The sequence below is a fragment of the Culex quinquefasciatus genome, chromosome 3, assembly GCF_015732765.1.
Source record: "Culex quinquefasciatus strain JHB chromosome 3, VPISU_Cqui_1.0_pri_paternal, whole genome shotgun sequence".
Lineage (NCBI taxonomy): Eukaryota > Metazoa > Arthropoda > Insecta > Diptera > Culicidae > Culex > Culex quinquefasciatus.
In genome coordinates, this window is record NC_051863.1 from 84,477,866 (window position 1) to 84,491,336 (window position 13,471).

Genomic DNA, 13,471 nt, shown 5'->3' on the forward strand with positions numbered 1-13,471 from the left:
ATGTGAATATTAGGCAATACGCTATTAGTGTTACAATGATGGAAACTCACGTAATAACTCCAGGATAATCCTGCGTCACTCGGGTTGACAGTGGTCTTCGATCCCTTCGCACCCATTTCAACATTGGGTATGGTACACCAGCGGTCGCACGACAGGACAAACGCGTTGATTCACCTACCTTAATGACCTGAGGCTCCGTTGGGTATAACTCAAGCACTGGCGATTCTCGTCCTGTTGACGATATGAAAAATAGACAAATTAAACAATGTTTCTTTTTACGAATTTATGCTAATGTTTTGATTTTTCATATCAAATCTAAGGTTTTACTAAGTTACCCTTTTCATCAAGTGCTTGGATGCGATAGAAAATATTAAGAATACATTGTAGTACCTACATGCTGAACTGAGCATTAATCATCGGAACATTCAACTTACTATCAATGTCGAGCACGGTGTATGAACGATCCATGCCTTCACTGTTTTCGGCCAAGCAAATGTACACACCACCGTTGGCGGGTTGCGCATTTACGATGCGAAGAGTATTTCCAATCTGCTGCACGTTAGGAGCAAATGGCTTACCACTCTGGAGGAAATAAAAATGAAGATGTTTATCTGAACATTAAGGAGAAGTTTCGTTTGGTACCAAAGTCCATTTGATGGTTGGTTGGGGATTGCCAGAAGCCTCGCAAATGACGGTGTAGTCCGTGCCTTGTGTGACCGCATGCTTGTTATCTAACGGCTTAACTCGTGGACTTGTGCTGAGGAAGAGAAGTTGCAATAAGCATCTCCAATAGTAATTAAAATGTTTTGAAACATACAAATCTGGTCTAGCAGGTGACACAGCAACGTCAACGAAGGAACTTCGCTCACGACCACTTGGGAAGATTGCCGTACACGTGTACCGGCCAGAGTTTTCTGCTGTGGCATGTTCAATAATTAGTAGTTCATTCTGGATGTAGCTATTGCGAGGCAAATCTGGTTCACCCGTCTTGGCCCATCGAACCTGTCCACGAGGCTGGCACACACATGTCAGCGTGATTTGTTCTCCCGATCTTCCCTGGTAGTTGTCAGGATTGATTACAACAGTTTCGTACGCGTGATCTGGATGGGTCGGTGAGGGTCGAGATTCTCGTACGTAGACATGCAATATCTTGTCCGATTCGCCGATATCATTACGTGCACTGCATCGGTAGGTGCCTTCATCAGATTTCCTAAGCGAATTGAACCGTAACAGACCGTATTCGATAATAACATTCGACGACAACGGATGATTGTCCATGCGTTCCCAGGTGACAATTGGTGTTGGGAAGCCAGTTGCCGTACACGTTACATCAGCTGAACGGAACTCATCGCGATCAATCACATCTTCGGAAAGAGATACTTCTGGTTTTCGCGATGAAGAACCTCCTGGAAAAGGTTTATCAATATAGATTTTTTTTCTTCAGATTTTAACCCTGAACAAACTAAAGCAAGTTAATACCTAACTTTCTCCGATGTGACTTTGAGAAAGCTTTTGTTTGTACAAATCAGTTAGTTGATGCTCACAGAACATTTCAGCAATATTTTTTTTAACTTACCTTCGACGGTCACTGTCACTCGCTGGTTGGCCGTGTCGGGGCCGCTTCCAGCTTGGCACACGTAAATGCCGCTATCGGAGATCTGCACATTAGTTATAGTCAGTGTTCCACTCTCGATGTAGGCACGATCCGGCAGACGTCCTCCAATGCGGTCCCAACGGACATCGATCGGATGCTGGTAGGAAAAAAGTTTTGATCAAAATGTTTGAGAAGTTAAACCATGCATCTGCTGCAATACCTTCGAAACAATATAGCGTGCCGTACAACCAAGACGAATTCTACTTCCAACTTCGACGATTTGAATGGTCGGAGCAGTTACAACAACCTCAATCACCGGTGGAGGTGGTCGCTCGGTAACATGGTCTTCATGTCCTCCTGTGCGCGAGTTAAAGTTTCGAATTATTATCAATAAACGTTGAAGAAGTCTTTTATGATGCTTAGTTGCCTGTACAGTTTTAATTAAAATTCGCAATTTGAAGTATTAGAAAGTATTTGAAAAATCGAAAAATATATTAATAAGCAATTCACAAAACAATGAATGTTACTAGTTTGTTTAACGACAATAAAAAAATAGAGTTAGTACGCTTGTTTTGATCTGTATGTATTATGTTGTGGAATGCTTTAGTTTATTTTTCACAAGAGATAAATTATTTTGATAAAAGTTTTTAAAGTATCGATGAAGATTTACTCAACATGTACGGAAGATGGTCTAACATGACTTCACTTATCATCCAAAAGAACTATGTTTTGATTATTACTGTAAATTTTTTTAAAGGGTAAACCGGATACCATAAGTTTAAACAACAAGTAATCCCACGAAAATGGTATTGTTTGATAGTTATAAGATGAATATAAGCATTATTTAAAGGTTTAAATACTTTGACCCACATTTATTATTGCAAATACCGTCAACGGAGGTGGATTGGAACAGCAGGCTGAATAGTGATAGCAATTTTTATTCATTCCACGTGCTACACTTTATAAATGAGCAATTCTCTACCAAAACCGGAAATGGACTTTATTTGTATTTTTTGATTTGGCTAAAACTTTGTGGGGGTCTAAGCTATTTTGTGTCATTGGTTCACCCATACGAGTCTTCATACAATTTTGGCTGCTGTCCATACAAAAATGGTACGTGAATATTCAAACAGCTGTAACTTTTGAGTGATTTTTCTGATCAATTGGTGTCTTTGGCAAAGTTGTAGGTATTGTTGAGGAAAAATAGGTACACGGAAAAAAATTGCAGATTTTTTAATCAACTTTTTTCACAAAAACTCAATTTCCCAAAATACATATTTTTTTGATTTTTGAGATTTTTTGATATGTTTTAGCGGACATAAACCCGCAACATTTGCGCCATAGAGAAACATGGTCAAAATCTGCCGCCGAGTTATGATTTTTGAAAAAATAGTGATTTTGGGAAAATTTAAATTACATGCAAAAACTAATTTGACGTTATTTTTAAATGTAAAATTGAATTTGCAATCGAAAAGTACTAAACAGGTTTTTTAATAATCGGCTCTGTTTTCAAGATATAGCCATCGAAGTTTGATTTTAGTGAAATATTTGCAGTTTTTCGATTTTTAAAATTTTTTGGTCACTATCCATTTCTATTTTTTTTTGAAAATTTCAGAAAATTTGCTATAAAATTTTCTAAGAGGCATTGAAGATTGGACCTCTGGTTGATGAGATACAGCCGCTTAAAGTAAAAGAAACAGGAAAATTGAAGTTTTCTAAGTCTCACCCAAACAGCCCACCATTTTCTAATGTTGATATCTCAGCAACTAATGGTCCGATTTGCAATGTTAAACCATAAAATATTTGTGAAATTTTTCGATCTTTTCAAAAAAAAAATATTTTGAAAAAAATTAAAACAAGACTAGCATTTTAAATTGGCGTAATATTCAATGTTTGGCCCTTTTTAAAATGTTAGTCTTGATTCAACAAGTTTCAAAATATTTTTTTTTGAAAAGATCGAAAAATTTCACGAATGTTTCATGTTTTAACATTGAAAATCGGACCATTAGTTGCTGAGATATCGACATTAGAAAATGGTGGGTTGTTTTAGTGAGACTTCAATTTTCTATTTCTTAAAGCGGCTGTATCTCAGCAACCAGAGGTCCAATCTTCAATGTCTCTTAGAAAATTTTATAGCAAATTATAGCAATAAAAAATTAGAAATGGTCACTCATGGTCACTATTTCTAAAAATCGAAAAACTGCAAATATTTCACTAAAATCCAACTTTCGGTGGCTATATCTTGAAAACAGAACCCTTTATCAAAAAATGTGTAAAGTACTTTTCGATTGCAAATTCAATTTTACATTTGAAAATTACGTCAAATTAATTATTGCAAGTAATTTAGTTTTTTTTTTCTTCCAAAAATCACTATTTTTTAAAAAAAAAGCATAGCTCGGCGGCAGATTTTTTGACCATGTTTCTCTATAGCTCAAAAGTTGCGGGTTTTGTCCCCTAAAACATTTTAAATAATCTCGAAAATTAAAAAAATACGTATTTTGGGCAATTGAGTTTTTTTTTTGTGAAAAAAAGTTGCTTAAAAAATCTGCATTTTTTCCGTGTACCTATTTTTTTCTCAATAGTCCTCAACAATATCTACAACATTGCTGAAGACAGCAAATTAACCAGAAAAATCACTCAAAAGTTACAGCTGTTTGAATATTTACGTACCATTTTTGTATGGACAGCAGCCAAAATTGTATGAAGACTTGTATGGGTGAACCAATGACACAAAATAACCTACTTGATCAAAGGGAAGACCCCCACAAAGTTTGAGCCAAATAAAAATACAAAATATAAAATGATCGAAATCAGCCGATTTCGTAGAGAGTTGCTCATATTCTTTATAGCTTTAAATCTGCTTTTACAAAAACAGCGAAAAGATCAACTATATACAATCCGTGTGGACATCTTTTTGGGAATTTGAAGCTCCCCCTCACCCTAGCAACAAATCTAGATTTTATTTTTTTGAAAAGGTCTTTGGCTTGTTCTCTTGTCTCTGTTGACCCCAGTTGACGGTACATTTTAACGTATCCAAATATTGGCTGTATAAATGTTACTATGTACAACACTTGAATGGACGTGGACGCAAACGTTTCACATTAGGAGCGAAAGAAAGATTGTAATGGAATATGCAACAACAACCTGTGTGTGATCGCTTTATCTTGTATATGATTCCAATCTCTACTCCTTTATCATCATGTATTTGGTAGTGATCGAAGCTAACACTCCGATTGTAGAACACGATGGCGTAGTCGGAGCAATTTATCTTTCGATTTGTTATGTTATGCTCAGATGGATTTGTGAGAGAATCGAATTGTGCTGAATGAAGCGTATGAAAATGGGATAAATTAACTAGTATAGACTCAGCCTTACCAAAATGAACTCAAATGCCTTAAAGTGCTATTAATTAGTGCGTGTAATGATATACGTGATTATTATTTTAGTGCACTTGCAAAATCAGTATCGTTCGAGAACAAAAACCAACATAAACAAACAGAATGTCTCGCTTAATGATACTTACGATTGTCACAGTTCGGACCAGTGAACCCTGGCAAACAGTTACAAATTACGTCACCTCTGCTGTCGGCTTCACAGGAATCAGCGTTGTCACATGGACATGGCTTACACACGCCCGTTATGCCAGCCGAACGATCGAACACATCTTTGTAGTAAAGATCATCGCAAAGCTAATGCAAATAAATAAGTTTTAAATTTTAAATCATCATAAATTGTGGATTAAGTATACCTCACAGCTGGTTCCGCGGTATCCCGGAGGGCATCGACAGACTTCAACCTCTTCAGCAGGTTCATAATCTGTACGCACGTTTACAGCGGTTCCCAGCACAATGTCGCTAATTGACGATCTGGTAGTGTAATCTCGCACTGTGGCTCGGACTAAGATGTGGTCTAGCTTTGACAGCACAGTCATGAGATCACTTCTACTCGCTTGATATACTCCTCGTGAGCCTACGTTTTTCCAGTAGCTCTCCAACAGAGGAACGGAATACGTCTGAAAAAAAAAGTTTTAATTAGAAAGTATGAGGTGATTAAAAGTATGAATTAACAAGCCAAACTTACACCATCTTCATAATGAGGACGAGTCCAGAAGAGTTTCAAGCCATTTCCAATCAAAATGATGTCCTGATCTTGGCTAGGTTCAGACCCAACAGTGGATTGCGTGATTGTGAGGTTGGCGCCATACGATAGTATCTGGTTACCCAGCAAGCGTTCTGGTAAACTCCAGTAGTACGTGCTGCGGTCTCTAAAGTTGTAGCTGATTTCATTTCTGTTGGGTGCTACATCGAAATTATCTGTAACTAGTACGTGACCGTCGCGGTCGGTCAGTGTAAATCCGTCATCGCCACTAATGAACAGCGGAAGATCTTCCCGGAAGAATCGAGACTTGCTGCACGATTTTGTGACGCCGGAACAGAAGCACTCACGGCATCCATCGACATTTTGGGCACTCAGGTCGAATGAACCTTCTCTACACTGATCACAACGGTAGCCCTCCACAAGCCGCTTGCACTCGCATTGTCCTTCGCACCGCACAGTTGAGCCCCGTGGATCACAATGTTGGCAGTTGAATGAAGAGTCCGGTTTGTCCATAGTACAATCGTAGGGTGTTCCACCAGTAGCGTTGCCAACGTACGGAGGCTTACAATGTTCACAGTTGCTCCCATATGTATTGTGTCGGCAGTTGAGGCACTCTCCCGTAATGGGATCACACTCATCTGAATGCTCGTTACATTCACATTTCTCGCACAAGCCTAGGTATAGTCCTCCGTCACCCTTGTAATATCCTGGACCACAATCCTCACATGAAAGACCAATGTGACCTTGACTGCATTGGCATTGCTCCACTGGCCATGCCCGGGTTCCAGATCCGAAGTCATTTTCCGACGCAATGTCAAGACCAACATGAGACAGTGCTGCCTCGTTTGAGACTGTGTTGTAAGTGGCCTTAATGAAGATGTCACTAACGTTGGCCAGTGCCATCAGCAAGTATGGTCGTAGAACTTTGTTTCCATCTTCATAGTTTTGCCAGAAATCTTCCACAATTGGAACGGTATATGTGCTGGATCCAATCGGCGAGATACTACCATCCGTGCGGTAATGGTGAAGTTTAATTTTGTTACCCTGATTGAAAGCAAAAATACAAGTTGTAAGTAAAAGTAAATCTTTCCCAGTTCCTGAGGGAACACCCTTTAAGAGTATCGGGGCCGGCATTTACAAAGCGGATTCAGTGGCAGTTTCATTCACAACTTAATGTTACAATGCTAAGGTTAATGTTAACATTCCATAGGTCGCCTCCCTAAGGTGTCGTGATAAGGTCCAGTTTGTGACGATACACTACCTTCCCTTTACTAAGCAATCGATTCCAGAAGGGAAAAGATCACCAGTTATGTTGGTCCGAGCCGGGATTGGAACCCCGATCTACCGCTTACGAGGCGGAAGCGTTACCATTGGGCTACGTGGCTCGGTCTCTCAAGTTATAGTGTTACAAATTAACGTCATGATTCGAAATCCGGACACTTAGTAGCATATCATTTTTGTTTTAGCTGGCAAAAAATCATGAAATAAGTTGGAAATGTAGAAATATCATCAGCATGTAGTTTAAATATGCATGCAAAATATGTATTTTCTAACAATTTTTCATCATAATTTTGAAATTAAAATGACTTGTGCTTCGAATTCCGTACTCTGTTAAAAGCTGATTCGAAATCCGGACACTTCTGCTTCGAATTCCGGACACTCGACAGTGGTGTCACCATCGCGACGCTCATTTTTGGTTCGCGGCACATTTTTCGTTTGTAGTTCTTTTCAGTTAGGGAATTCGACAAAATGGTGTTCGAAGCACTTGTAGAACTCGCCAACAGCAACATTTCTTCAAAACATTGTATAGCTGTAAAATTCATACGCAAAAAGTTACAAGAAGATTTCAGAACTCAGGACCAATGGTTCGCGATGCTTTCGTTTGCCTAACGCATTTTTGGTTGTAACTTTTTTTGTATTCATCAAAATTCAATACTATGTTCGGCAAAGTTGTACGATTTGGTGTGTTCTACAAGTCCTTTATACACAACTTTGTCAAATTCCGTAACTGAAAAGCCCTACAAACAAAAAATGTGCTGCGAACCAAAAATGAGCGTCGCGATGGTTGACATCACTGACACTCGATTGCTAAAGAATCGCACGAATTTGAATTGAAATGTTAGTGAATGGCATTCTTTAGTTCTCAAATAAGGGACCATCCATAAACCACGTGGACACTTTTTTGGGAATCTGTTACCCCCTCGTGGACAATTGTCCATACAAAAAAAACATTTTTGTATGGATCTTGGACAGTCGCCAATGGTGCAAGAAAACAAAATTATCGATCTAATAAAATTGTGAAATTTATGAAAAAAACGTGTTTTGTTGGCTAAAATTGTACAAAATGACGTATAAATTTCTTTGAGTTGTACAACTGTGTACTTCACATTGAAATTTGTTTTCTATTTTTTTCAAATAAATAAGTAAGCAAAACTAATTTTTCCAGAACAAATTTTCAGTGACAAAGTCTTTTTTTAATAAAAAAGCGTAAAAACGACCATTGAAATTTGAATATTAATTGCAATCGTCAAATACAATAACTATACAATTTCAAACAATCGAAAATTAAAATAAGTCAAATAAACACATTTTGAAAGTTATCTTTGTTTTTAATTCCTAAAATCAAGAAATATTTATATAGCAATACTATTTCTTTTTTTTATTTACTTTAAAAGAACCCAATCATAAAAAATACTGTTACTTTTTCAACTTTTATCAAATATTAGATCCGGCCCGCCACTGTTTTAGAAAAATCAGAACCGGCCCGCAGGGCCAAAAGGTTGGGCACCCCTGTTATATCCTAATAATTGATAAAACAAGATGAGCTGTCCGGGTTTCGAAGCGTTCGGGAATTCGAATCATGACGTTATGTCAAATGCAAAATGAAACATAAAGCTTGAATCAAGTGACTTCGATGATAACAAAAAAGATGAACCTGATGTATCTAAGCTGTATTTATTTGAGAGCTAGGACTTTAATACTCACACTGTGCAACACGACATCGGGGGAATTGTTTCTGGAAGCACCACCCGAGGAATGGGGAGTGTAACGCAAAGTGTAGTTCAGGAAGCCTCCATACGATGTCAGCTTGTTTCCTAAAAATCTGTGAAAAGTGGATAAATAATTTCGCTTTACTGGATGGTATCGCTTTTATCTTACTTTGCAGGGAGTCGCCAATAGAAGGTATCGTCACTTGTTCCAAAGTTTCGGTAAACAATTTCGCGGCTAGAGGCTGGCAAGTTGGTAGCAATAATTTCCGGATTTGCGTAATCGGAAATCAGCGAAAATCCGGACTGCCCATCATTGAATGTTGCCTGTACTGTGTCCCGATACAGGCTTGTGCTAGTACAACTTCTCGAAATTCCCATGCAGAAGCACTCGACACATCCCTTTTCGTGCATGTAAAAGTGTTCCGCCGCGCACCGATCACAGTACGTTCCGGTGACACCGGTTTTACAGATACACCTACCATCGGGCAGCACTTGTTGAGTGCCCTCTGAATTGCAATTCGTAACCTGTCCGGGGAAGCAGCCATCTCCCATAGGATTTCCTACGTAACCCGGAGCACACTGTTGGCATCGGTCCCCAGTGTATCCTCGGTCACAGTTACAGATGACATTGTTGTAGTTGTCTAGAGAACATGTTCTAGCTCGCGATTTGTCTCCTGGAACAGGGCATGGACAAGGTTGGCACGGGATACCACGATTCGGGTCACCGTAGTATCCAGGACGACATTCTTGAGCTCTCGGTACACAACGACCCAACCATGGGCCACTGCTTTGGCGAACGTATCCGAAATCACAGCTCTCACAGGACAGTCCCCGATAACCCGGCGGACATCTACACTCTTCGACAAGTGTAGCTGAGCCTAATCCCAAGTTCTGAGTGGCTGCTGAATCCATTGCAATGTCCAACAGTTCAATGTTACGTTCAACACCTTCGATGTACAGCATTTTGATCAAGATGCTTTCGACATCTGCTAACACCATCATAATATCTTCTCGGCTTGCCAATGAATTGTCATCCTTGCGCCATGTTCCGGGAAGGAAGGTAGCCGAAACTGCATTACGTTCATCCGGGTAGAAAGGTGCGTTGTGTTTGTACAGCAGAATGATGCCATTGCCCTGGAGAAGAGTTAATATGAATATATGTTTAGATTATTGAGACGGAGTAATAGTTGCATTAGAGGGGGACGCACCTTCACAATTATATCAGGGGCGGTGTTTGGATTACCAGTTCCATCATATTCAACCTGGTAACGAATAGATCCTCCATACGATTTCAGTTGATTTCCCTTGTACTCAACCGGCAGTGAATAGTAAGGAACTTGACGTCCAGGCACAATGTTTGCCAACCTAAGCTGAACACCGTGTCTGGTTACCGTAAGATCATGGTTGGAGAACTCGCCTTCGGTAATCCTTCGTTGTCCCGTCCATGGACCTTCAACGCCAACGACAGTAAGTGAGGACACAGTAGGGTTCAGCTGATTGAAAAATTGGAGTTAGTATTGGTATTAGAATCATATATTTACTAAACTTACAGCATAGGTGTACAGGTCGGCGCTCTTGCATTGGTTGGATACACCAAAGCAGAAGCAGTTGATACATTCTTCAGGATGCCTGGCCTTACTATTGAAATATCCATTTCGGCAGACTGTGTCATTTCCAGAAACAACTACAATCGTGTCAGGTGAAACGAAGTGAGTTCCCATAGAATTGATGATCTCACAGGAGTATGCTCCAGAGTCAATTAGCTGCATGTCATTACAGGTCAATACGCCAAAGCCATTATCACTTACGGAATTACACTTGCTAGGGACATGTCCCCAGTTGAGACGCCATACGATCAATGGAACAGGAATACCCGTTGCGCGACAAGTGATATTCAAAACTCCTCCAGCTTGAATGGACAACGACGGTGGAGGAGGTTGAATGACCGATGGCGCCACTAGAGAAAAAAGATAATTAACACAACACAAATATTTGATTTTTTAGTTGAAAAATCTTACTGCATCAATTTCATCGGATTTGTCAAAACAATCGGGATGAGAATCGCATTGGAATGATTTCGGAATGCACTGTCCACTACGGCACTGGAACTCATCATAGCGGCAGGCGGCATCGGGCGGAAGGGTAGCACAGTTCTCTTCGTCGGAACCATCGCCGCAGTCCGATTCTCCGTCACAGCGCCAGGTTTTTAAGATACATTTCTTGTTGGAACATCTGAACTCGTTCGGCTCGCACTGGGACTCGCGGCACCCAGATTCGTCCGATCCGTCGACGCAGTCAAAGTTTCCGTCGCAAATCTGGCTCTTGGCAATGCAATCACCGTTCATGCACGTGGCTTGGGTGATCGAGCACGCTGATGGTGGACGTTCCGCAGGGTAGTCTGAATAGTTATGAGAAAGATAGTTTGATTTGGGTTATTTAATTATATAAGCATCCCTCAATGCAGCGATAGTTGCTGTTCTTCAAAATTTTACTAACCGAGAATTTAATTCAAGGGGCAGCATGAAAGCATTAAAAGTGAGTTTCAATGTTTAATTCAAAACCTAAATCTATCTTTACCTAATCCATAAAATTCAAACCCTATATGAGGAATTGTACCGTACATTATAATGTTATGAGTATTTTTTCTATATTTTATTCTCCAGGCTGCATGTTAATGATAAAAACCTTTGATTTCATAGTTGTTTGTCAATAAAAAGTATAATTTGAAAATACTCACATCTTTCAACGATCAAGTGAACCATTTTACTGCCCCTGGAGTTGACTTGGGAATCCTACTGCTTCACAGATATAGTCGCCATTGTGGTCAAACTGAAAAAACGATAAAAAATAAGCTTTTTGTTTGATCACTCACTCAGATTGATTAAGTTACCCTAATGTTAGGAATCTCCAAACGCCCGTTTATGTCACGCGATCCAGGCGGCAGTGGCAGACCATTTGCTCTGCTCCACTTTACCTTGGCCCGAATGGGACCTTCGTCACGGCACTGGAAAACCACCTCACGACCTAGATAGGGTAAAACAGTCAAATTAAACTAATGTTCTTTTCAATAAAATAATCTCTCCATATGGTGAGGCATCCTCTTTGTGCATTTCACGCGTATAAATGTTATGAACAAATCATAATACATACATAATACATCCCGGTTTAAATAATTGTGCTTGATGAAATTTTTCCAATGATTCAACCAAATGAGCTTTTAAACGAAGTTGCTTGAAATTTCATAGGATTTCTTGACATTTAATAAACCATTTTCTCGAAGGTGGTTCAATTTTTGATTTACTTGATGTGTTAATCAAAATAGGAAGTATTTCTGCTTAGATGTTTGATCTATTTTGTAACATGTTTTAAATAATGAAAATAAATTTATCAAATCAGGTTATTTGAGCTGATTTAGGAAAATGTTTAGTCATTTATTAATATGAATTCACGTCTGGGCTATAAAGTCCGGACCGGAAGCATCCAATTTGGTCAATTCTACCAAAAGTTATAAGATTTTTAAGAAAAATAGGGTCAAACAACTACCCGAACTTTTGATTAATCCAGACTCCGATTCAAGATTTGTCAAATGACTTCAGCAATTACACTGACCTACACAAATTGACAAAAATGACTGCGCTGGCTCAACTCGGGGGAAAGCATGAAATTAGGGTTTCCAGAAACATGTGAACTTTAAATTTTCCAAAAAATATTTAGACAGAGCCGAATGGTTTTTCTCAAAGTTTGTATAATTCAAAGTGCGTGCACGTTTCTGGGGACCTCAAACGTCATGCTTCTTCTCCGGTTGAGCCTACGCAGTAATTTTATTGGTCGGTGTTTTCTCCTGGTAGAAAATTAGTCTACTCCAACCTCGGCTCCGAATATGATTCCACACTATGGAGTCCACAGCCATGCTTTATGTAATGTGTATTTTCGATTAATTGCAATGTTTATTAATAAATAGACTTCACGTTGTGTTTCTAATGACATTTTTTATATGTGTGACAGAAAATGTTTTTTGGACTTTTAAAACATGCATTTTGCCATTTACGTACATTTTTTGACATTAGTAATACATTTTGGATTGATGATATCATTATTATTTTTTTGACCATTGATTATTTTAAGTGAATAATTTAAGATAGGAAACAATAAATAATTGATCAGGTGTTTGGAATAATTGATTTGAAATTGCATCCACTTTGAAGTTGTTACTGCATAGAATCATTATTCTTTGTGAAGAGCATCAGTTTATGATATCCTTTCCTTGCTTATTGACCTTTCATAAGTCGAGCTTTTCTGATGACTGGCACAAAAACCAAATAATATTCCAAATACCTTATCTATGATTTAAAATCAAATAAGATGAAACATGAAACATTAGGGTGTAATATGGTTGTATGGAAAAAAATAAAGTTGTCCAAATTTAGCGAGCACAGCAATTTTTTCAGTTCCTTTTGGGGTCCTAAACAACTCCCCAAAGTTTGGGAACGATTGGTTTAGTCCTCACTTTGCGCAAAGCGATTCAATTTTCCATATAAATTTGTATGGGAAAAACCATTTTTTTGGATTTCGATATTTATAAAATCCACGTTTCACCCTGTACTAAAACCGGATTCATATTCGGATGCTCTGGAAGGTGCTCTACAACTTTCCCGATGAGAGTATGGTGCTAACTTGCTCCTAAAAAAAGATACAGCGTGTTCAAAACTCGTCTAAAACGTGTTTTTGCTCGAAAATCACGTTTTAGACGAGTTTTGAGGACGCTGTATCTTCTTTCGGGACATGCTAG

The 13,471-nt window shown here is 38.9% G+C and overlaps 1 protein-coding gene across 1 annotated transcript in view; it reads right to left on the reverse strand.

Moving 5' to 3' along the window:
• LOC6041871 (basement membrane-specific heparan sulfate proteoglycan core protein) overlaps positions 1 to 13,471 on the reverse strand; it is a 182,808-nt gene that overhangs the window by 14,732 nt on the left and 154,605 nt on the right. The window contains 19 exon segments of the mRNA XM_038260900.1: positions 51 to 231; positions 435 to 582; positions 643 to 757; positions 818 to 1,406; positions 1,577 to 1,751; positions 1,815 to 1,951; positions 2,160 to 2,171; positions 4,661 to 4,915; positions 5,118 to 5,283; positions 5,343 to 5,606; positions 5,675 to 6,736; positions 8,678 to 8,795; positions 8,852 to 9,816; positions 9,891 to 10,175; positions 10,233 to 10,639; positions 10,700 to 11,080; positions 11,420 to 11,448; positions 11,450 to 11,511; positions 11,573 to 11,706. Of these exon segments, the coding sequence (XP_038116828.1) occupies positions 51 to 231; positions 435 to 582; positions 643 to 757; positions 818 to 1,406; positions 1,577 to 1,751; positions 1,815 to 1,951; positions 2,160 to 2,171; positions 4,661 to 4,915; positions 5,118 to 5,283; positions 5,343 to 5,606; positions 5,675 to 6,736; positions 8,678 to 8,795; positions 8,852 to 9,816; positions 9,891 to 10,175; positions 10,233 to 10,639; positions 10,700 to 11,080; positions 11,420 to 11,448; positions 11,450 to 11,511; positions 11,573 to 11,706 (5,485 nt within the window).